Genomic DNA, 25,585 nt, shown 5'->3' with positions numbered 1-25,585 from the left:
GTGCTACAGCCCCTGGAAACAATTCAGCACAAGAAAAAAAAAAACCACTTGTCTTTCATCAGAATTGAGAAATTTCAGGTTTGATGTATTACAATAATTTAAATTCATTCCAGTACCATTATTGCCAGTGTTATTTTAACACCAGAAAAGTTCACAGGCAACTTTCTTTAACGTATATATGCAATTCTAACAAACAAGAAACCAGAGTGCTGATATACTTACTCACTGGTTGTTTCAAATGACTACAAATTAGCAAGCCTGAATTATCACTCAGAGGAACAGTGGGTTGACAGAGAAGAAAAACTTTTCATTCCTTTACTTCCTTTGTGTAAGAGCTACAAGGTCAAGACATTTAACAGCCTCCATCTTTGCCAGCTAGGGGTTACTTCAATTATGTTTTGTTGACTAGTGTTTTCCACAGGCTTTTCAGACATGAAACCACGAAAACGATGGGGAGATGTAACATTAAGATCTCATATCTGCTTTTCTTCTCTAGGTGTAAAAATAGTCACATTCAGTAATTTTTTTCCTTGTTTGCATATAATTAGCTTTAGTGCTTCCTCTGGTTGCTTTCATCTCCCCCAGTGTTTTCTACACATAGTTCTTGGAAACATTCACCTCTTCCTGGCTATCTGGGTGTGAGTCTCTGTTATCTGCTTGAGACTCCTTTAAGGAGCAGCTGCACTACCAAGACATTTATTGCTGAGACACTACTGACTCCAGGAATTAACTGAGGAAGAGTAAACTGCCAAGTTGTGCCAAATTCTTTCCTTCTCTTTAGGAAGTACCTCTGTGCTCCATTTCTATAGTCATTTTACATTTGTGGCAAACCCAGGTATAGCACAACACCAAAATGTTGCTGTGGTCATTATATATTTCTCAGTGGAAAAAAAAAAAAGGAAGTAGAACTCTGTTATGTATTGCTTACTAATTATTTCTCAGGAGACAATTTGCTAAATGACAACAAAACATCTTAGAAAAGGAAAGACAGGCAGCACTGTTCATGCTGATGTGTTGTGGTTTTTTAAATACCAAAAAGAAAATGGTCCATAGTGGGAAACCAAAGATCTGTTGTTTGTCTGGAAAGCAAAAGGGGATGGGTGTAGATAGAGGGAACAATTTAGAGGTTTTTTTGTTTGTTTTGAGATGCACGCACAGGAACCGATTTGGGAAAACTGTCGTGATTTAAGGTTCTGTATCATATACAGCATTGCTTCTTGATAAAAGCAGGTCTCCTAAAAAAGGGAACCAAATAACCCAACACGCTAACTTAGATAAATCTATTATTTTTAATATGGTTTGGTACTGAAAGACTGTGTGAGAGTCCATGTTTTTCCTTACTGTTAGAAGAACTGTAGGCATTTCAAGAATTAAGATGTCTTTTTGCCTTACTAAAATAGGGGGGCTGTGAATGTTATATGATTATATGTACTTTAAAGTGACTTTAATACAGCAGTAGTAAGAAAAATCCTAAGAACACCCTGTTCATTTACAAGTGCTTTTATAAAATCTTATTGTAATAAGCTTGAAATCCCATGCTACTATAAAGTGGCAGGTAACAAAATGTCAGCAGTTAGGAATGCTGACATTTCTTATTCAGTGCACAAGACTGTACCTATGAACATTGTAGTTTCCACTACTGTAGCACTTCCTTCATCAATTCTGTTTACATTAGCAACTAATTTGTCATATTTCTATGCCCTCCAGAGCCAGAACACGCAAATCGCATTTGTAGATGAAGGACTTTTTATATTGACTCAGTCACTCATTAAATCAACTTGAAAATAGTAAGTCAATTGCTTGCAACTGTGCATCTGAATACAGTTGAATCCAGAGTGCCTGAACAAACTCACATTAAACAATGTTAACACAACTGAGTGTGGAGTACTGCATCGAGGAAAAGCTTCTGCACCCAGAAAGTAGAAGGCTGTATTCTTAGAGGCAACAGCTCTAAAAGAGAAGCATGTATGCAGTGGATGAACAACTCTGACCTCGTGATGCAACACCACAAGAGCCGATGCAATCTTTCAGTATATCAGGCTTTTCTATACCAGAACAGCAATATTAAACCTCTGTTTTGAGTCATGTGATGTACACAGGAGGAATGCATAAAATTCCAGTATCTTCATTTTACAGATGAGTCACAAGATCAGAAAGATCGCAGAAGGCAGCTTTTCATGGAAGGAAAAACTTCTTACATGAAGCAGCAAACAGATAGAGCTTCTTAATCATGAGGGCAATTAACCACAGAACTTTTGCAGGGAGAAAATATCACATACTACAGAGCTCTCTAATCTGGGAGAAAGGCATAACAGCCAAAAGCTGAAGCCAGACTGCTCAGTTTACAAATTAAATTCTTATTACCAATAAACTACAGGAACAGGCTACCAGATGAATGTCAGAAGCTGAAAAAACTTCAAAGCAAGACCTACTGCTTTTCTAGAATATATACATACAACAGAACAGCAGTTTACTGAACTCAGTTAAAAGAAAAAACTTGAGAAAATTGAAATCATGACAAAATCCTGACCATGCAACAGGATGGTTTCTGTAATGAAAAAGCAGGAAAACAAAAAACCCAAACATACTAGCCTGAGAGAATTGATTAGTTTCCCCCACATCTTGCATGACCTTGCCTGCATCCAGGCGCACCCTCCCCTCTCTCCTATTGACGTTAGCAGTATAATTTTACTGTAATACACCGTGGTACACAGGTTCTCCAAACTGTCTCACGAAGCATTTGAAGAATAATGGAGAGGGATCAGACAAATGAGAATAATTTACTGACAGAGATGAGACAAGCTGTTCACCTGAAGTTACTCCATTCCGAAACTTATGAAGAAACGGCAAATTTGTTTCTATTACAGAGTCAGTAAACTACTGATCCTATGATCCCTGCATTTTCAAGCTTCTCCCTCCTCTAAAAATTCATCTTCCAAAACTACACTGACACATTAATTCTTTATTTCCCACAAAACAGATACCTTTGTTTTTAACTTTTCCTCCCATGACTTTGCCTGGAGCATGCCATCAGGGAGCACTTACAAGTACCACTAGGATCTCCCCTCTACTCTACCACCTTTTCTTTTAGACAGTCACAACAAGGCAAACTACAAATGATCACTGAAGAACAGTTAGAAACTTTTATTTAAAAGTTAGGGAAGTCTTGTATTACCCCTGGCATTGTCTAGCCCATACAAGGAAGCATAAATGAAATGCCATATAGTCAATGAACTGTTACATGGGGCATTTCTGCATGACAGTCAATATACACTTTTCAAGAGATCTCACTTCATCTCAAAGTCCCGGTAGTGCAAGTTACAGTTAAGAAAACTAATAACTGTTTTTTAAGTGCTCTATGAACTAGGTGTGTTCCCAGCTGCTAATGAGTGAAGCATTTGCTTTCCAACACCTGAGACCTTTGCATGCTGCTGAGGGAAAGAGCAGGTTTCATTCTCCTATTGACCTATGGACTTTGACATGTTTAACTGTTCCTACGTGTAAGACATGCAGTAATGCGTAGACCATAACAAACAGCCTGTGTTTAAGATGATGTCTGCCCTCGGATATGCAACATGAAACCAAATACTTGCTGCTTGATAAATTGACAACGGACAAAAAGCTGTGAATAAAGGAAAAAGGGAGAAAAGGAAAGGAAAACAGCCTTCCAGCAAAAACAAAGTCAGCCTCTTCTTCAATAAACTAGAAATAATGCCTGAAATTACTTTATCTTTTTTTAATCAAAGAAACAAACCTTACTCAAATTCTGAACAAGATGTATATACATCACTGGCTGATGATGCGTAGAACGCTCAATTATAGTAGAAATTTAAAAAAAAAAAAAGGAGAAGGAAAAGAAAGGAGAGGCATGGTTTCTTAAAAAGGTAAGCATATTAACAAAAGTTACCAAGAGTGATTTACACACAACTGGGGTACAGAGACTGAGGTAGTCACGGATTTATATGGTTGCAGACAGGAAAAAAAATAAAATGCTCTATTTTTGAAAGTGGTAGAATGCTCCTTTTTCCAGCAGTGACAGCAGCTGAAGAGACATACACACCATTAACATTCAACAGAAGTGATCCCTAGGGAAAATACAATTATTTAAATTAGTACTTTTATGAGGGTTCACAAATATGGTACAGCACAATGGAGAAGTGCAAGCAGTTATGTCAACAGAACCTGCCATGCCCACTGTTTCTCAAAAAACCCGGAGACATACCTGATTACTGCTTTTTGCAGCCGAGTTGGTCTGAGCTGTATTTGAGGAGAGGGAATCAAAAAAGGCTTGGTCAGCTAATGAGTTACCACAACTAATTCCATCTTTTGTACTGTCGGTTATAATCTGAAATGGAAAAAGTTGCAAGAGATTTTTTTTTTGCTTCCATTGATCTTATTACATATAACCTTCTAACACTAGATGTTATGATGGCAGCATACACCCTGAATTCAAATTCAATAGTACCTTTTACAAGAAGTTGACTGAAGTAAATCTAGAGGATTTATTTCCACAACAGGTAGAACTGGTTTGCATTATAGCGTAACATATTTGTGGCAGTAGACACCTATCTATAAATTAACAAGGGATTAACAAGGTAGCTAACGTTACTGCTTGGAGATTGGGAACTCAATACTCAGATGATCAGTTTGGGATAACAAATTTGGAGAGCCAGAAGCTACGTAGAAGCTAACAAACTGTATACAGTAAGCTGCCAACCTGCAGACACCATGTGTTCCAAGAGTGAATTAGATTCCAGGCTTTACTTTCAGAGACCTGTTCCATCCCCACCCCATTAACAGCAGTCCTTAAGCAAAGAGTACATCAATACTGAAGAGACAGTACAGGCTCTCAGGAAGATGATGATCTGAACAGTCCCTGGATTTGGGATCCCATATCCTGAGCCCCTGAAATGCAGTTCCATTCTAGAGATTAATGAGCATGTGGCAAGTCAGCCACAGCAACACCAGTGTAACTTGTATTACTCGCTCCACTTCTACATCTGCATCTTCAGACAAAACAAAATCATTGGATCACGAGACAGAAAACCAGAAACAAACTCAAAATAGGTCACGTTCTGCAGATCACTGATATTCACTATGGTTAACCTCCTGTTGCATTTCTTGGGAAACCACTAAGAAGCACAGTAGCTTTAGATGACATGTTTGCACTGATCTCCAAAGTCAGCTACAGCTGCTTCAGTAATATACATTCTGAGCTTTAACACTGGAAGTTTCACATTTGAGCATTAAGAGTTTGATCAGCAAACCAAAGGGTTGCTTCTTCAGTAGTTCTGCTTTCTTAGTGCATAGCGATGCAGTCGCTTACCTCAACATAATCTGTTGGAACAAGTCCTCTCTCTCCTTGGCTGTTTTTTCCTTCTAACCAGCCTCCACCGACATCCTAAAAAAAAAAAAAACAATATGGAAATACTTTTGCTAGATGGATCCCACAGCATGCTTTAAACTCAGAAGGGTGCACTGGCTTGCTATTAAATGTGGAACGCAAGGTTCAATAGACAGGTCTGACTATATGACCATGAACAAGCTCGCTTAAAGTTGCTGAATAAGCAGATACTTATTTAAACAGGACACAGGCCATGATTGTTTCACATGGCTATTGAGGACTTTAACATGAATGAGGGGAAAAAGCTTAATTTTGAGCACTCAATCATTTATGCATTATGCACAGCCAATTCTGTGCACAGCCATCATCAAAATACAGCTATTAGAATGCTGTTCCCAAAGCATTCATTTTATTCAACAGATTATAAAGGAGACTCAGGGAATTAAGCTACTGGTAACATTTGTATAGTCTGGACTTCACGTGTGGAAGGTGCAGGAGTGTGATGAGAGGCAGCTATAGCACAAGAACAGTAAGGATAATCTCAAAGGTCAGAGGCACATGCTACACAGCATCTGGAGACACTCCTACTTTACATTTAATACCACAGAGGCAGGTCTCAGACTATCACTTTGGAAAAAGCTAACACAGTTCAGACCTCAGTGGTGCAACCTGCTATTGGCTTTTTTTTTTTTTTTAAACACATTCTACATACACTGGAAAGCCTTTGCGGGACTTTGCAGTTAAGCAAAGTCAATTCCAAGACAGCATTATCTGGAATAAGCCAGTTCTGTTTAAAAAAAAAAATAAAAAAAAAAATCAAACTGTTTCTTGAACAGAGTTACATGTCAAGCTAATTCAGACCTGAGAACTGGAACCACATATGCTGGACAGCAATTACTGAATTTCAGGTTCTTAATCTGCTTTTTAACTGATATATTCGTTTATGCACAATTTTCTTCTTTTACTTTGAAATTTTCTATAATCCTGCACATAATAAAGAGCAGTCTGCTTATGTATTTATGAGTTTAAATAGTAAAGACCAACCAGTTATTGAAATAACAAACTTTCAACTGCTTTTTCTTATATACCTAAAAGACTACACTTAAGAACACAAACAAGTAGATATCTCAGATTAAAAATTCAACTAGTTTGGTTAATCTACAGGGGTAATTACATCTTCAGACAGAAGTCACATTAGTACCACTGCGCTTATTAGCGTTCCAACAATGGAATTCCATGACTTATGCCATTGCTCTCTATAAACTTATTACATCAAAAAAGATCTAGAACCTTTGTGGCAATCTATGCCACAGTTTAGTCATAGACAGCATGAAATAATTTTTTACTTGGTTTTGGGTTATTGTCTTCTCACACAGACAGCTTTTTCAGCAAGAGCAAATTTAAAAGCTGTAAACTATTTATTGTGAAACAACATAAAACTTCTGAATTATTTAAAAAGTTACCTCTGCTACAGTACAGCATCCTATTCAAGAGGGTGCTGATTCCATTAAATATCTGCTTCAAATATTTAAAGTCAGTGGAATTAAAAAGTATCAGGATTATACACGTTTATGTTCTTTCAAAAATTTGTTTCGTCTGTACATTTCCTATGCAACCAGATAAACAAAATCTGGCATCCAGATGAGGGGATTTTGTTTGTTTCAAAAATAAAGCCTATTCATTGAGCCACATCACTAAAGACTCAGAAGCACAGAAGATTCAACTAACACTTCTGTTCAATTGTAAGAATTATATAGGAGAATAAAAGCACACTGACATTAATAAATCAAATAGCCCTGCTCAAACATACTTTAAGAATAATTGAAATTTTCCTTGGTAGTATTACCTTAATATTTTCCCCACTCCTTCCCTGTACCTTGTGCACATTGCTTTCACTATGGAAGAATGTACATATTTAGAAATTTTGTGACAAGTTCTTTAAAGAAACTTGGAATACTGAAGTCATTAATTAAAAAATGCAAAACCTTTAAGGGAGCTGGCATGTCAGAATTATTTAAATTCAAGTGGCAAACGTGAGAGACTACATAAACACAAAATGTGGAACATGAGGCACAAAAAAAAAAAGACAACACCCAGATGTAAAGGGTATCACTATCATTAGCTCTTTCTGCCTTGGCACTCTGCTCTATTTAGCAGAATAAAAAAGCTGAGCAACAAATTCCAAAGTGTGTAGGCACAGGCTGAGAGGGCCCCTGACCTCCAGAATCATGCTCATTGCATTTGTTTCCACAACACTATTAGAAAATTCTTTGGTTTTAGTTTGTGTACTACTTCTTCAGTGGAAGGTAGTCACAGATTCACGGAGTCACCTAGCACATCTCTTCCTTCACCTGCTGAATTAGGTCAGGACATTGCAGTGAAGCCCTGTTTCCATGGCATTTTTCTTACCGGGTTGGTAATTATGATGATCTCCCCTTCACTGACGGTCAGCTCGTTGTTTCCAGGCTCAGCAGCAAAGTCATACATAACACGAGCCTATAAGTGAAAAGAACACACCAGTGAGCCTTCCATGTTATTTAGATGACTGCACAGAAGACTCATTGTTAAATAGCAGAAATACTAGGTGGGGAGGGGCTGGATGTACGAAGAGCAACTCAGCATGGTGGAAGCTAGTATCTCCTAAATTAGGACTCCAAACTGAACACTAATGCAAACTTTACGAGACGAAAATCTCCTGCACAGCTCTTACAGATGACCACTTTTTTCCTGGAAGATTCACAATATTAAACTTGTTGTTCTCTGCCCTGTACAAAATTGTCTGTACAGCTTTTTCCAAGGGGAAGAAGGAAAGGCTTCTAACTTTAGCAAACAATCCAATTAATATTTTATTCTACAAGACACATTCCAACTCCAATTTGGGTAAAGGGGACTATTTCACAGAGCAAGCAATTCGGACAGATGAAATCAGAAGCGATTGCACATGTGAGTAATCACTGCTGCACACAAATAGTAATACATACAGTGATGTTTTGAGATTCTCAGTAATCAGGAGGAACTATTCTATGAAATGCACAAACAGAGCGGGCCTGTTACATACTGGCACAGGCAGGGAGGAGAAACACAAACAAAAAGAACAACTTAATTTTCAAGTATTTAGACACAAAAGTCTTCACTGTGTACTGACTCTGCAATTGCACCACGTTAAAAAAGATGTTGTTAGAAACACTGACAAAGTTGTCTAATGTTTAAAAGACCAGAGCTGCTATATACAAAGAGTTGTGGCATGGTGTAAGGTTATATTCCCAATCATCATTTCATTGTCTTCTATTACATTACCTTCCAATCTAAAGTAGAGAAGGCTATCAGGAATTAAAAGTGACTACTTCCTCACAAACTGTTCAGATTGATGCAGAGGGAATCTGACAAAAATCACACTAGAATCTTAAAGGAAGATTCTGCCATTAAAGTTGCGTATTTATTAGATAAAGGGTTTCATGCTGTCTTGTTTTGTCAGGTTTAAAGTTTATCTGTGCTTACCTTTCCTGGAAATAAAACTCATCACACTAACAGAACTTATAAATAATAAAAACCTTATAATTTATATCTCAAGTTGTCACATTAGCCAGGTGTCCCAGAAGTGATCAATACTTATTTTATCCCATTGGTGCCAATGCTGCTTACCACAGAGCAACAAAACAGAAAGCTAGACGACTGGTCAAGAAAGTCAAGCAGCAAAAGTACACGTGTTACCAGACAGTGCTAACAAATAGATTTACTTGTGCAACTAAAACAACAAGCTATAAACCCAGTAACAAGAAAAAAAAAGTCTTTAGCAGCTTGAAGTTTAGGAGAGAAGTCATTTCTAAAAACAAAGTTGCAGAGATTTGTGGGTGTATACGAAGGCCTCTAAAACTGGTAGTGCAATCATTGTTTCGCAGGCCCCAAATCCACAGAATGGACAGCAAGGAAAAGAAACCTCCTCCCCACCAGCTCATATAAGATTATGAGCAGCAGAAAGGGATTATTATATATATTTTATCAGCAGGAAATAAGCCAAAAACAAAAACCAATTTTATGACAGCGTTACTAACAACGTCAGACACTGCCCACAGCAATGAGGGCCTTCTTGCACTTGGAGGTCAGGGGAAGAAAAACGGGAAACAAATCGTTTTTGCCATAAATATCACAGTAAAATCATTATTTCCTCTTAAAAGCAAACTATATAATAGGAAATAAAAGAAAAAAAAAAGGAAAAGATACCAGAAGAAAAATATTCATCAAGCCTCAAAACTGAAAGTTGTTACGAACCCCTTCCAGGCATCCCTTCTGACATAAACCCAGAAAAAACACAGCTTCCGTTCCTCACATCTTAATTTCATAAGTATCATGTAGAAATATTTGTCTGGTCAAGATACTTCACTTCAATGTAAATAAAAACAAAGAGGAAAAAAGCACATCCTGTAGCTCAGCTGACAAAGCTAATCAGGAGCGACGTGCACAAGTCAAGCACTTGGTCTTTTCTACTAGAGAAGCACAACGTTTAAGAAAATCATGTGTCCTAAGCACATTTAATGCTTCCTATTATTATTTTTCTTCCTTTAGAAAGGAGGCTTTCAGCACTTTCGGATTACGCCATGCAAAACCAAGATGACCAAGAGAAAACTGTTTTCAATAACACCACCGACTGCTTTCCTCCCAGCAGAAAATCAGGCCTCCCTGCAGATGGAAGAACAACCCTTCTTACTCTCCTCAAAGCAATAAAATTGAAGATAAGAAACATACATTTTGAACTGCAGGAACAATTTACGTAAGAAGCACCATTCACCAGCCCTCTCCCCTCAGCATTAAGACGTAAAGGTGTTGAACATGTCATTTTTACAGCAGGTTACCCATATATATCCCGTTACACAAGTCACCTGAACACAGCTTGGGCATCTGGCCTGTGGGGCAAGCAGCCTTCTTCACATCCCTCAAGCAGTACAAGATGATATCAAGTTGAGGCTTTTGTTCATGGGAAATAGGAGTTCACCAGGACATGACCAAATTTTTAGTCTTCAGAAGTGTCTCAACACCCTACAGTAATGATCAGACTGGAAAGCTAAAATATTTGTGTCTAATAACTTAAATATCATGTGCAAATACTTTGTTTTCCAAGGAGATTAAATTATGCAGAGAAATCTGGAAGTATTCAGCACGTATGGAAGGAAAGACCAAGAGAAATGCACAGAATTTAATAAAGCCCTCGTGCCAAATCTATCCATTCACCTGCTCCAGATTCCTATTTCAGAAGTTGTTAACAGAGAAATAGGAAAAGGGAAGAAAATGCAAACTCAATTTTTGCCTTACTGCATTTTGACAAATTGAAAAAGGGACTCATAGTAATACAAACATGGATTATTATTATAAAATTATAAATTATAATTGGTTGAGTTTATAGGTGACTCGCTCCATCTAATAAGTGCATTGTTAACAAAAAAGCCCTTCCTCTGGCATTTCCTTGCACTGAGGCAACAGCCCCACACCTATCTGATTTTTTGACAATCAGTTCCAAAACACGACAAAGGAAAATGGTGTGGTTTGGCAATAAACCATTTCCTACTTACTAGCCGCAGATATTGCATCCAAGTGGTACTCGTAGCTTAGAGTTAGATCATTGCAAAATAGCATACGTATATGGAGAGAAGAAAGCACTCAACCAGAAAAAGATTTTAGCGCCTGGGTACTGCAATATATACATTGGATATGAGGTCAAAGTTTATAGACATTTTGAACACCTATAAAACGGGAACTGCTGAAATAGTGAAGACAATTCCAAATAATACAAAATGACCACGAACGTACAAACATAACTTCTTCAAAACATAGTTTAAAAAAGTGTTACAGTAACTGTTTTACTTCATATTTACATCTGATCACATGTAAAAGGATCTAAAAATCCAAGAACGACAGGAACTTCAGAGATTCAAACATTCAGTTCTCGGAATAAAGGTCATTGCTTCAGTTACAGAACATTGCAAAACCACAAAACAAGTACCAGCTGCTCACCACCTAACAAGAAGAAAAACAAACACCTGATGCTTAGCATACATTATAGTTTGTCTGGAAGGAGAGGAAGACGGCAGTTTTCTCTGCAAATTAAAGACAGGAGATCTCCTTATTGAAGGAAAATGCCACACTGCTGAAAAGCTCATTCAGAAATGGAAACTAATGCTTCTCAGTGGTACACCAGCATCCTCGGGAACTGGTTCCATGTGCTGTTGAGTTACACATCTGGGCTGCTGTTACAGATCTACTGACTTAGAATTTACAGAAGTTAGACTTCACACTAAGTATCATCATTGCCATCTTTTTAAAATAACAGTAACAGTGTCTAAGCATTATTAGCACTAAACAGTGTCTAAAATACAAAGATTCTTCATATTGAAAAGCAGTACCTGGACTAGTCAAAGCGCTGTTCCTCCACAAGTTTGGAGCAGTTAGCTTTTATCCATTATTTACATCTGTCAGACCTGCACATCTTCTGCTCCTCCCACCCCCTTTCTTTCCAAGAGGAAAAAAATAACCATGACCACTTGCCAACTGATTTCTGCAAACAGACATAAGGCTGTGGAACTGCAACTGGCAGCACGTCGAGATGCTTAGCATACATTAAGTACGAATTTGGCTGCAAGAGTCATTAAAATGAAATTCTAATGAAGGACTGCATTATCACTACGATATGTGAGTTTGAGCTTTCCACAGGCAACCTGGCGGACCAGATCCTCTCTGCTTGTCCCAGCACCCTGGAGGAGGAGAGGGAACAGTTGCTCCTATTTCTCATAAAAGGAACCTTTACGTCTTTTCTAAGGCGCATCAGCAGTAAGACGACAAGCTCAGGCAGAAGAGACCCAGGTCTGACAATCCTGATGTGCACAGGCACAGCCCACCAGCTGCACAAATTCGAGAACAGCATCAAAACCGGAGCATGTCAGTGATACCCACCCAAAATTTGAACTTATCTTTGAAAACACTTTCCCCATGGACAGGATTTCATTCTATTAGAAAGATCTTGTGTTATGCCAGAGTCATGGTTTTCGGCCACGTGTTAGTGTTTAAGGAACTTACACCACAAGATGACAGCTTCTCTAGGATAGCTGGCAGCAGCACACAGTGCAAAGAAAATGTCCATAAAAGGTTCAAAGCATGAAATTCCTCTAATAAATGCATGCCTTCCTTTTAGCAGATAGCACATGATTCGGAGCTTCAGCCATTCGGTATTGCACTTCTCCAGGGACAGGGATTCACAAGTTTAGTCTGCTTGGTGTCACTTGTCTTAAAGGCAACTGCAGCATCACATCACAGTAGAAATGAGAGCAGTAGACTGCAGGTTCATGCTTGCTCTCCAGCATAGTGTCCTACTTTCTATGCTGCTGGTAGCAGTGATTCCCAGATTGATAGAAAGATCAAATTCTGTATCATTTTTCCAGAAGGTAACTGGGGCAGATAAATCTTTTTGAAGAAATCTGCAACCCACTAGAGAAGCAGAAATCATGAATTGGGAAGCCCAGCAAAATGTCTTCCAAAAAAAAAAAAAAAAAAGCACTGACTTTTTTTGAGCTAGGACTCTTCTTCTTAACTTCTTCTTCTCAACTAAACTCCTTAATAATTTTAAATAGCCACGACAGTGAGCAGATTTGAAGTGCAGAAGATCCAATAAACTGGCTCCCTTCTCTTTCCTATGCTCCCTCATCTTCGAAAAGAGCTCTCAGGCAAGTCAAGATGCTTGCTAAGTCACACAGTTGCTATTACTAAGGGAACTGTGAGAAGGTGAAGAGTTAAAACAACCAGTGTCCGAAGAGCTGAGGAACAAGAAAAATGCTTTAGGAACATTAAAGTAGGAGACATCCCTTTTTTCCCACCTCAGTGTACTTCCATCAGTGGCTATCACTTAGCTATACTTAACCTTCTCCCCCCTTTTTTTTCTAAAACCCAGGCTCACCCAAAAGCCACCAAAGTACTCCATGACTGAACAGTTTTTTATTGCAGCAACTGCAGCATCTGGGGACATGATTTAACAAAATTGCCTCCTCATGTTAGTCCATCCATCACAATTGTATCAGACTGCTGGATTAAGTGCATACTTGGATAGCCTAAGAAGAAACGTCACATGGCTCTGAAAGCGCTTATGCCTTTCAGCCTGGAAAGGTAGCTACTTTCTGTCTTGGCTACAGTAAAGAAATTAAAAGATTAGGATCATTTTAATGTGTAAACTAATACAGAGCAGACTGAGAAAATGTGTATTGCTTGTGTAATGCTAGGCATCGCTGTTCTTGTAGGTGTGCTCAACACCTACCCAGACAAACCCGCCAGGCTGAAGAAACTGAACTACCCCTTCAAATTTGTTTCATACTACAATTTTATTAAAGAGCAACTGAAAGCTAATATTCACTTGTTTAATAAAAAGCTCCCTTGAGTGCTACATTTCTTTACTAACACAGTTGGTTTTTTTGCTTTCAACAACACCAGAATTAAAACAAACTCACCCAAAAAGTGAAACATCGTTTAGTGAAGAGCTCCTCTTCTGGACCAGCAGAGATCACAGCCTTCTGCTATCATTACCCTAAGTCCCCCCAGCAGCTGCAGGATCCCCCCATTACTCTGCAAATCCAGACTGAAAAGTGTTCTCTTGGCCTGCTGGCTCGCTTTCTTCTGAGCAATTTTTCAACTCTAAAATAGTCCAGTAGCCTGCAGCTAGTCATTTGGAGGTAACAACGCTGACTATAATCACATTAGGAGCAAATTAAACACAGATAAAAAGCAAAGAAACGAGGACTTGCATCATTTCATCCTGCTAATAAAACATGCTTGCAGACAAGAGGAGAGGGCAGGGAACTTCGCTTCTCCCTCAGAAGCTGCACGTGCCTCCAAGACTTTAGGCAGATACGTAATTAAATAATGGCACTGGATTAAAAGACCTACCTTGTAATCCAAGGGAAAGGTTAACAGAGCATTAAAAGGTTCCAAAAGGTACAAGGTGCAAAGTCTGAAGTGTTTATGAGGTAAGGGACGGTACTGACATACTCGATTCCCACCAAAACGTGTGTGGCTTAAACCAACAACTCTTTAAAATTAGAATAAAAGTGTAATATGCATACCTTAAAGTTACTTCTACACATTCTTCTGTGAGAAACAAATGACTAAGCAAGTTTTCAAGTGCTAAAGAGACTTGAAAAACATTTTCTTTAGTGAGAAGGGCAACGGCTTATTAACCTTCTTCAGCAACTCGTGCTTTTGTTGTGTGAGGGCAGACTGGCTCTTCAGAGCTGAGGAAGAGCGAGCTCCTGAAGAGGGCTTTTTACTTGCTGAAAGAACCTCCCCAGGCACACCCACAGCTGATAACCCCTGGAAGCTCCTCGTGGCTCTTGGCACAGGTTCTTTCTGAGGAAAGCTGGTTATTTACATCTAAGGGCATTTCCCAATGAGAAAAATAGGGCAGGGAGACCACTTAACTCCTTGCAGCGAGTACTAGTTCTGTGAAAGGACCAAGCTGAAGTACAGGCAGCTTTGGCAGAGCCAAAATACAGGGATACCATGGCTGAGCTTGGAAGGCCAGGAGGGCAAGGGACCCGAGGAGCCCCTTCAGCTACTGCCAGCAGCTCTCAGAGAGAGAAGACGACAGGCATTCAGTTAAATGAGTCCTGCTTGCTTCTGGTTACGTACCTCATTCTTGATTTACAGACCCTGGACTTCTTTATAGCTGCTTCCCCATAAGCAAACATCGGCACGCCCGGCGCCAACACAACCAGACTGCTGGCCAGCACGACAGGCAGCGCTCACACTGAGAGCTTGCCTTCAGGTGAATTCCTACACCTCGGGGACCCCACTGCTCAGCTCAACCATCTGGGGCTAAACATTACAAGGCACGATAAGGACTCAGATTTATCAGCCTATGCTAAAGATCTCTTACAAGTGTTGGAACGTAATACTTTAAGATTTTAAGATCTGTTAAAGGGAATTATAGTTCCTTTCCCTGCAGTTAGCAATACAGGTGGGTGGATAACCACTGCCACGAGCAGGAACAATGGAAAACACAGCAGGTTTTATTTGCGCGCTCATGACCAAGCTTAAGGATTTTGAAGCTTGCAGATCACCCATAAGCAGGTCGGTAGTTTTAAAAAGCAGCATTCAGATGTGATACTTGCAAAAGAGCCATCGTGCACTTTGAAGTTTTAACCATGAAATTCCTATAAAAGAGGTGCTCAGATACCTTTTGCAGTGCCCATACAGACGTACTGATGGAGCACTGGGGAACCAGAAAACAGGATCTGCACGCACCTGGGCAGTACAGAAGCAAGGGAAATGCAGCTGCAGAAATACACGCATCGTACCCATGCGATTTAGAGATGTTTCCAAATACTGACTTAGGTACTCCTGCTCATCACATCTGAGCTTTCTACTGGGTTAAGAACAAACTGTTTTTTTTTTCTTCTTGTTCAAAGCATTAGTTACAAACCAGTTATCAATTAACAATGTATTGCAATACTTTAACCATGGGTGAGGAGCTCCAACTCTGTCAGAAGACATTTTTCAAAACCAATTTACTGCACTATTCTGCATGCCCACACTGCCTCGTGTTTTCCTTTCTGAATACAGATCTGTAACAGGTCCACATCTAAACAATTTCCAACCTGAGAAGATTAATTCCAGTTACACCAGCACGCTCAACTGCAGTGAGCGCAGCATGGCTTTGTTTTACGGATGTTAGGCAGGATACATTTATCTCAAGGGCGATTACAATCTCTGCCCAGATTCAATCACTACCGTGTCTCTGCAATCGAACTACCCCCTTGCAGCTGTTTGCCGACCCAAAGTTTATCTGTGTATTTCAGGAGCCTGCCATGTTGACTTCTGGTATTAGCCGGAGACCGTGCAATTGTTGGCCTTAAACCCTCGCAAACCCATCCCTGAAGAACAAAGCTAGGAAGAAGCAAAGGTTTTGAGAAGATGCCTGCAGCATTCACCAGAAAATCTGTCATGTCCTGACCTACTCATTAAGACAGCCTGTTGTCACACAAGAGTGCTTCCTCTGTGAGAGGAGATTACAGAACTGTAATTATCCCAATAATTAGAGAGACGCGAAGTTTCACCAAGGCAGGCTAATGAACGTCAAGCCTTTGCAGACTCACCACACTATTACTGGTCGTGCATCTCCATGTGCCAGCTGCAGAGGCCAACCTAGATGCGAATGAAGAACTTGCAGAGCGCCCAACCTGCATGCTAAAACGATGCTACTTCAAATACAACTCGACCTGCAGGTAAATTACAGAATGGAGCAGCCTTACAACTCCAAAAGGCCAGACACTGATAACACTAACTGGGAAACAAGTGCTCAGGAATATCCTAGCTGAAAACATCCGAGAGAAAAAATTAAAATGCAGCAAAGCAGATCCTCAGCATGGAGTTCTGCTAAATTCTCTGTTAATCGAGTAACCAACATTAATCAAGACATTAAATGTTTTGTGATCTCTCAGTCCTTCAAGAAACAAAAAAAAAAGCAAAAAAAAAAGTTCATGAAAGCCTGATAATCGAACCATTCCTAGGTTTATTTTTATATTACGAAAACAAGCAAGGAAACTGTCTTACCAATGTGAATACATTATCACTTTATCACATGAAGTCACTTTACTGTATAAATGGGCAATGTTCAGGTTTTTTGGGTTCTAACATACCCCCAGGTTACAGCTGTTTTAGGCTTTTCCGTTGACACTGTAGAAAAGCCCAGGAGTTACGAACCTGTCACCTTCCGCAGCAGCTCATGTGCGCAAAGCTCAGTCGCTAGGCCCAGCTGGAGAACAGCCAGCACTGAAACCGGACATTGCTCACCTACAACTTCATGCAGCGTGCACGCTAGCAGTACTGTCCTATCCCACTACGCTAAAAAAAATAATAAAAGAAAATGTCTGGACAGAAGCATCACAAAAAACAGTACTTTAATGACAACTGGAAGAGCCACATTTCAGCAAGCCATATACATTTTGAGGTTTCTCTTTTACAGATCTCCATCTTCCATTATCTAGGAATGGATTTAAAGTGGACACCCCAGAAACTCTTTGTCTGTCACTATACAGGTTACTGGTAAAAGAAATGAAAAAAAGAGTCAGAAAAGAAAGTTTAAACTGCTCCTTCCTTACAAGTTTCTAGGAAACCTGGAAGCTTGACAGAAGGTGGCAGAGCTGCTGATATAGCAGTTACAATTCAGCTCCTGCATACAAACTTCCAAAAAGACGGTCTAGTTATCTGCAGTGAGAAAGATGCTTCATTTTGTGTTCCGTAAGCAACCATTTTCAGCAGACAAATACAGGGCTGTTACGGGAGGAAATGACAGTACTGCTAAAAGAATTGTGTTGTAACTAGCCAAACACTAACTGTACTAATATATCATATGGTATCGTGATTTTCAATTACTTCAGTCTTAGCCAGCAGCAACCCCCCCCCCCCAAAAAAAAAAAAAAAAGAAAAAAGATGTTTAATCCAGTGGAGGAGATAAAACATTTAAGCTTAATTCTCAGATCTGATCAAGCTCTAGGACAAAATGAATTGCCTCATCATTCATGGCCTCGGTGCTACAGGAAGGTCAATTGTACAGGTTCTTCATGGAATGCCAGGGCTCAATCAGAACCAGCAGAGACAATAAATGTGATAGTCTCATTGACTGCCTGCGTGACAAACGGGAAAAACACTCACACAGAAGAGAGAACCAGACACCTAAGAGAATTTTTATAGCTTTTGTTCCCTTGAAAATTAGCCATTTTTATTGTGTCGGCCAAGAAAACAAACATTTTGCTTGAGTTTAACTAGAACGAAGAGGACAGCTTATTTTCGCTCTGAACATTGAGAACTGCAGTCTCTAAATGCTGGGAAAAGGAGAGCAACTCCAAAACCTGCTGTGTATAAACAGAGATACCGCGTGAAGACACAAAATACAAGCACAACAGTTCCTTTGCCAAGGAGGAGCAGATGGCAAGTCAGAGCAGAAGTCAGCAACACAGAGCTAAGTTGCGAGAAAACACCCATCACTGGGCTGTACACGAGTCCCACATTTTACAAGAGAGGGGACTGAATGATTTCACCCAGGCAAGTCCCGCTTGCAGAAACCCCAGGTCAGGCACTGCTGCCCGTCCCCACATGCAGCTGTTTTGCTCAGACTCCCCCGGGACCTGCCTTAAGCTGCAGGGCCCAGCATCTCCCAGCGGCCCTCTCCTCCTTCCAGCCACATTTTGCATACTGGAAAACCCTCTGGTAAAGCAGCTGCTTTTATTGGCGGGGGAAGCTCTGCCCTTAGCCTCCTTCTGAAGAGCTGCTCTGAAATGCAGGAGGAAAATAAAAGTTTCACTAACCAACTTAGCAAAACAAAACATCTGCTCACACAGAGTCACTGCTTTGACCTGCTACGAGCACACACCCTCTTACTAGCAGTGCCCAGGACTGCTCGTGTGACCTCCACGCCATGCAAAGTCCTGAAGGTCCCCTCTCGGCCACCGAACAGCTGGAGCAGCCTGCACGAAGGCAACTCCCTACAAGAAAATTTATGTCTCGTGCCCTTTTCCTCTTACCGTTTTGGAAAAAATAAGGCTCAGAGCTCCAGTTCAATTTTCCAGTAAGCAGTATGCAGAGATCCTTCTCCTCAGTAGCGCTTGAGCTTTGCTTGTTGAATTACTACAAGAATGCCTTGCTTTTTGAACTTGGTGTTACTTGGGAAGCTCCTTTTTGATCACAAATTGCTGAGAGAGCTGGAATACAACTAAAGAAGGTAAAAGCACAAGCTTTGATTTTTGCCCCTTTCAGAATATTGAAAGTGAAGTTGAATGACCTTCTAATTGCAAAACGTGCTTTGACGTAGAAAAGTTGTAGCTTTAAAGGCAGAACACTGCAATAATTATTCACTTTAATAACATTTAGATATCTGGAATTATTTAATCTGTCTTACTGCAGTGCTGACTGAAACAAATCACTCCCACTATTTTACAATCTCTACTACCTGCTTTTGTAATCTTTTCCAAGACTGCTTCCAACAGCAATGTTGCAAATGAGGGCAAATACAATATAGGAGGGAACTGATATATTTAAAACAGCTAAATTCTCATATACGTTCCCTTCGTCTCTCTGTAAACTTTGATTTTTGAGATTTGCCAGACACCCTAATCAAATAAGGAAGTTTTCATAGACAGAAGAATGTGCGGATGTTCTAATTTAAGCAGATTTTCAAAGACATTAAAAACAAAGGTTCTAAAAGAGATGACAACTCCCAAAGAAAAACATTGAAGGAATGGAGTAAAATAACGTTTATTACCAAGCCACAGCTAACTGTAAAGACTTATTGCTCAAACTTTACTGATACATGGAAAAATTCTACCAGCGTGAAAATCTGAATCACTGAGCAAATAAACCAGATGAACCATGAAACATGATAGCATCTGATACCAGATTTCCTTCTCCTTCACTACTGTAATCATATTTTTAAGTGACGACCTCTGGTAATGAGCCTCTTATGACTCAATGCCCAGGTGTTTAAAATAACTTTGAAAAATTGAGTCAGAGGAATCATTACCCAAGCATAACATCATACAGAACCCCATCAACTCGCCAGCTTCCTAGCCCAACAGCCGGCTGTCAAACAAGAAGCCTTGCACTAATAATTGCTGGGACATAAAGTAAGCCACTTATCACTGAACTTTTAAAAGATCAGAAGTTCAAAGGCAAAAGAACAGAAAACCTGCATCTTAATAAGATGTGTCAGTGTTAAGTTCTTGTGTGGTTGAACTCATCCTAACACCTCACTGTATCAACAGGTCAGGTATTTAAAGTAAATTTGCATTACCACGCATTTTCACCCACTCTCCTACTCTCGTTGCCCCTTAAAAAATACAAAGAAATATTTTTACACCTATTTAATTATAGCTTAGCAAAAAAAAAAAAAAAAAAAGAAAAAAACAACAAAACCCACAACTTCTAATGTGAGTAAGACCATTAAACTAAAATGACTACTTAACCTAATCAGTTTTGTTCCATCACAGCCCACACTTGTAAATGCAAAGAACGAAATCATGGTTAAGTCTTATTTTGCTGAATTCGAACAGTGGAACATGCTGGCTAGACTACGAAGTGATCTGCACAGTTTAAGTTCTTTCCAACTCGCAGATAATATTAAGATTGATTAACTGAATATTTTCCCAAAATACAGTTTCCTAGGAGAGACTTACTACTGTCAAAGTTATGACAACACAGAAGGCAGACTTGCACAGTGCAAAGTTTGGGTATTTTGGAGCACTTGGCGCAGAGGGATATTTCACTTCCCAGCTGCAAATCAGAACAAAGAATTGTTTCTGCCTGATTCATAACGTAAACACACAGACAGCTTCACAACGGTACAAATGAAAACGAGAGGCTTCTTTTGGTGAGCCTTACATCAGTACAGGAATGGAAAAATTAAAGATAACCCTTCCTATTATTGAAGTCTAAAATATTGATTTTTTTTTCTATCTGAAATCCTCATACATAAAGTGAGCTTCCCTCAACACGATTAGAAGAACCATGCTAAATTCAATTATACCTGGTTAATGACATTCACAAAAGCTATTCCAAGGTCATTAGATGGACAAAAAGCCTTAAACAACAAAATATTTATGTATTAAAAAATTGCTAAGCTATATCTGCTTTTAAGAACAGAATATCCCGCTTAATAGCTTTCACCTCAAGAGACTTCTTCACAGGAAAAAGGGCCCAGTCCTATAACCAGAACCAGACAAAACTGAGTTCCTGAAGTAGACAGACCACTGAACAGCCAAGCGCATCATGGTGCAATACAGGTGTATTTCACCTTGTGAAATACCTGTCTTATGAAAGTAACGTCACCTGCTTCAATAGCACAACTCCTATAAATTAGAGGTTATCAGCTCCTAATTTCATCTCCAGCTTTTACATTAAACCCCTCACTGCACATTAATTGGCAACACAGGTTCCAGAAGAACTGTCTTTGACCACCAATGTGCACTCACCTACCAGCTTCCCTTGACAATTGTGCCTCCGTCCCTTGATAACTGCACTCCTGAAACTCCAGCCTCACAAAGGGCAAAACTTCGGCCTTATCAAGAAATGGACTTGCCTGCGCTTTTAAACAAATGCCTCTAAAAATAGACCAAGGTAGGGAGCACGTTATTTCAAAGTCAGCATAATGCTTCCTGAGATTTCTAGCTTTCCCTATGCAATGAATCTCAAAAACAAAAGAAAGGACATGAGTAAAAGTTGGGACTTTGCAAACTCTGCAGGGGAAAGAGAAAGAGGAAAGGCCAGGGAAGGCAAGATGGAAAACAGAAGCATTCATAATGTGACTTCTCCAAGCAAATACCAGAGAAACACATTTATGATATTGCATTTTCTTTGTGACTGAGTTTTGAAAAATTTTTTGACTCCATTACATACTTTTAAGCTCAGAAACTTTTTAGTGCACAGCTAAAAATCAGGGATTTGTAAGCTCAGCTCCATCTCTGATGAAGCATCCAAAACAACATATGCAACTTGATGCATCAGTTCTTAAACATGGACATGAAATGGCCTACCTCTTAAGTCATGTTCAGTTAAAGTCCTGTAAAACTTTGGAAGTTAGGATCTCCTAAACAATCTTTTTTTTTTTTAAACTTGCTTCAGCTTTTAGAGCATGTGACCTTGTGAAAGACTTCAGGGAATCAGAAAGGCCGCTGCCAAGTTACAGTAAGGCTCTAGCTGACCTAAGAACTGCCACGAGAAGCCTCAGATCCTCTGTTTCCTACTTTCCTGCTATACTTCCAGCCTTCGCCATGCACATCTCCCCTGCTCCACACACACCAAACCTTTTGCATCAGCTCTGAGCAAACTTTTAGCTACTTTACTTGCTGGAACTGGATGAAACTGTCTCGCTGCTCTCCTTCAGGTAATCTTTTGCTGTTTTAACAACTTATAATAGCTCAAAGACAGGCCTGACAAGTCACCCTGTTGGAGTCACCTCCTGTACAGAGAGCATGGGATTAGTGCAGGGAAGGAGAAGGAGCTGTGGTGACTGCTGGGTCTGCTCACAGCAGCAACAACCTCCACGGCCTTCAGAGGATGTGGGGCCTATGACCCTTCCTTGCCCAACTTCAACAAGTGGCTCTCTGCAAAGCTGCCAGTTAACAAGTATGCCAGGAGAGCATTGGTAAAGGGCTTTTTTTTGCATGAAAATAGTAGTTCTTTCCCCAGAAAGCTTTTGCTGCTTCAGTAAGAAATCTCATGCACTTCTATGGTACAGGGAAGAGCCGGGAGATGAGGAGACTAAATCATATCAGTGCTTCAGTTCCTAGAGTGCATCAGACTGGAGTGCTCTAGGAACTCAATTGACATGGTTTACCAAGGAGAAAGGCAAGAAAACTAGCCAGAGTTTACAAACAATTTATGGAAGAAACCCCAGTTTCTCCTTGCCCAACCCCAGAAACCCCAACACTTTGATATGAGACTTTGTAAACCTAGCAGACAAAAGGATAAAACTGGAAACAGAAGCTAGGCAGGTTTAGATTCAAAACAAGAAGTGTCAACAGCAAGAGAGTTGATGGTTTAAAAAAAAAAAAAAAAAAAAGGCTGGACTTTCCATCACTGAAAGTGTTCAAATTAAGACTGAATTCTCCCCCTCCTTCTTGGAAAGTATATTCTAGTTTAAACAGGAATTAATTCAGGAAGCACTAGTAGCCTGTGCAGCCTGATTATCGGTCATCCCTACCAGCTACATAGGTTTTCATGCTGTTAAAAGTTTCAGAAATTCAGAGTCCAGGTGACTAGTTACAGTATAATTTTGTTAACATTCTCTCGTGCGACTCCAATAAGCTTTTTCTTTTAAATTCCAAAGATATTTTGAAAGGAGAGCAAGTAGAAGGTGGCAAGTTTGTTTACAATTTAAAAAGCAAAACTTAATTTCCAAGTGAAATTGTAACTTGTTATTTGGCAGAGTTTCTAAAGACTATTCATTGAGCCAGTCACCCCCTTACACTGCTGCAAAAATGTATCCTTTATTATAGCTGACATTCCAATAAATTTAGCAAATTAAAACCCACAGCAGCTGAGAGGGATCTAAGTCATGGGTGAAGCCTACAAAAAATAAAGTAAGCTTCTCTTCAGTAATGCTCTCAGTCACCAGCGTATCAACATAACAAAAAAAATATCAAGTCTTGACTATCACTTCCCAATTTTAACACGAAAGCTCAAGTAAAATGCTGTAACTTGCAAAACGCAGAACGAAAAAGCCTTGCACCGCCTGGTTTCAATACAGTCCTGGTTCGTAAGTAAGAAATGACGCACCTTTTATTTCAAGGCCATGATGACCACAAAAATTTATTTCGTGAAAAGAGAAGTGAAAGCTTTCAGATATAAGGACAAAATGGCTTCACATGATCCCGTGAGGATGCTGTACCTCAAAGCCAGGTGAAAAAACTTTAAACCATTTTAGTATAGTGTCTGCCTAGCGTGCTATGTATTACATATATACCTGGGAGTTTTGTTTTTATTGCTACCTACTGTAGGTAGGTTAAGTGTGTTTACATGTTATTCATACTCACATCCCACAAATCAGTGGAAATTACCAATAATAAAACACTAACAATATCCTAAACAAATACATTAACAATATCCTAGAGCCTGTATAGAACAAGAATTTCACCATATTGATACTTTTTAAATTAACTACGTGATTTTGAAGCCTAGACCACCTTCTTCTGCACATCTGAAAGTTTATCAAAACACGCCCAGCCATCTACTTAGATGGTTAGGGACTGCTACTTAGATGTTACATTTTAACCCATTCGAGATGCAGGACTTCTGACACTGAAAAACAGTATAAACAGTGCGCTGTATGGGAACTGCCTCAGCAAAACGAAGTTTGTGAACGGCTGGCCAAGGTTGCGGACTCAGATGAATCTGCAAGTATTGCTTCAAACCCAGGAAGCCTTCCACAATATTTAGACAACTTGGAGGCGCCACTTTCTCACCTACACGGGCAGAGACAAAACAGCGCAGCCCCTTCACCAGCCAGCACAGTGAACAAGCACTACTGATTTAGAAAGCCACCGCTTTCGGACAGGCCGGGCTAATTCCGACTTGCTGCCCCAACAGCCGGCACCGCCGAGGAACCCAGCGGCGTAATTTCGCTTCCCCGTCCCCCCCCGCCTCACCCAGCCCGGCGGCGGAGCCCCCCCGGCTGCCGCCGCTCCGCGGCCTACCCGAGGCCTCTCCCCCGCCAGCAGCCGCCGCCCGGGCAGGGCCGCCCCGGCCGTGGCCAGGACCCCCCCGCCCGCCGCCCCTCACGGCGGGGCCGAGCCCCGGGGGCTCCCCTCGCCCTTCTCCCGCCGCCCCACGGCCCTCCGGCGAGCCCGAGCGGGGGCAGGCAGGCGGGACGGCCGGTGCCCGGTGCGGGGAGCAGCCCCCTTCTCCCGCCGGGTCCCGTCCCCCCCCACCCCCGGGTCCCGCTCACCTTGGTGGCCATGGCGCTGCCGCTGCGGGCTCGGCCGCCGCTCTCCCGTCCCCGCCGCGGCCCGCGGCTGCTCGCCTCGCTTCGCCTCGCCTCGCTCGGCGTGTCCGGCCCGCCCGCCGCTGGGCCGCGCAGGCGGCTCCTCCTCGGCGTCCCCCAGCAGCAGCCGCCGCCGCCTGGGGGCCGCTGGGCGGCTCAGCAGCCGGCCCCGGCGCTGGGCAGGCGGGGGCCGTGCCCCCTGCCTCCGCACAGCCCCCCGGCGGGAGCCGCCCCGGCGGTGGGAGGGCTCCCGGGATGCCGCCCCCCGGCACAGGGCAGTCAGGGTTTTGCCGTTTCGGTGGGGTTTGGCCTCGAATTCCCGGTGCTGCGGTGGCGGAGTTATGGGCAGCCCCGCTCCTGCCGTCAGAGGCCACTGGAAACTCCTCGCAGCGCTCTTCGGTTGTCTGTGCGGGGTCGTTGTCCCTCGGTGGCTTCCGAATAAAAATTTCGAAGCAACAGCGAGGACAGCGTTTGTCCCCGCGCAGCTGTCGCCGAGAGGTGCTTCGCCCAAGACCCCCGGTGCGGCCGGGCCTTGGTGCACAGCAGCTATTGGCAATGGAAAATAGCATCAAGAGATTCATGGAGAGTGAGGAGGAGGAATTCAGAAGAATCCAGAGTGGTCACCACTATTTTTCAAATCATTGAACCGATTAACTAGAGAAGATTTTGAACTCATCTCTTCAGTTCTTAACTTTTTCAGAATTCATTTAAATGCGTACAATGGTTCCAACCTTGTA

At 41.1% G+C, this 25,585-nt stretch overlaps 1 protein-coding gene and 1 long non-coding RNA gene across 3 annotated transcripts in view; both read right to left on the bottom strand.

Annotated features, from left to right (window-relative positions):
• The window catches only part of SNX9 (sorting nexin 9), a 62,976-nt gene extending 37,974 nt beyond the window's left edge, over positions 1-25,002 (bottom strand). The window contains exons 1-4 of one of the 2 annotated variants that reach the window (XM_080587034.1): positions 24,813-25,002; positions 7,754-7,840; positions 5,327-5,401; positions 4,223-4,345 (exon numbers count right to left, since the gene is read on the bottom strand). In XM_080587034.1, the coding sequence (XP_080443160.1) occupies positions 4,223-4,345; positions 5,327-5,401; positions 7,754-7,840; positions 24,813-24,824 (297 nt within the window). In that variant the 5' untranslated portion in view covers positions 24,825-25,002. The remainder of the gene's footprint in view (positions 1-4,222; positions 4,346-5,326; positions 5,402-7,753; positions 7,841-24,812) is intronic. The other variant, XM_080587035.1, reaches the window with a different exon arrangement.
• LOC308192953 lies at positions 16,941-24,796 on the bottom strand. Its single transcript, XR_013949248.1, has 2 exons — positions 18,898-24,796; positions 16,941-17,416 (listed from the first exon to the last, which is right to left on the bottom strand). It is a non-coding gene; the product is annotated as an uncharacterized lncRNA (long non-coding RNA).
• Positions 25,003-25,585: the final 583 nt, after the last annotated feature.

The sequence above is a fragment of the Anser brachyrhynchus genome, assembly GCF_964034855.1.
Source record: "Anser brachyrhynchus genome assembly, chromosome: 3".
Taxonomy (NCBI): Eukaryota; Metazoa; Chordata; class Aves; order Anseriformes; family Anatidae; genus Anser; species Anser brachyrhynchus.
The sequence above is the reverse complement of the archived record's forward strand: the minus strand, read 5'-3'. Positions and strand labels throughout refer to the sequence as shown.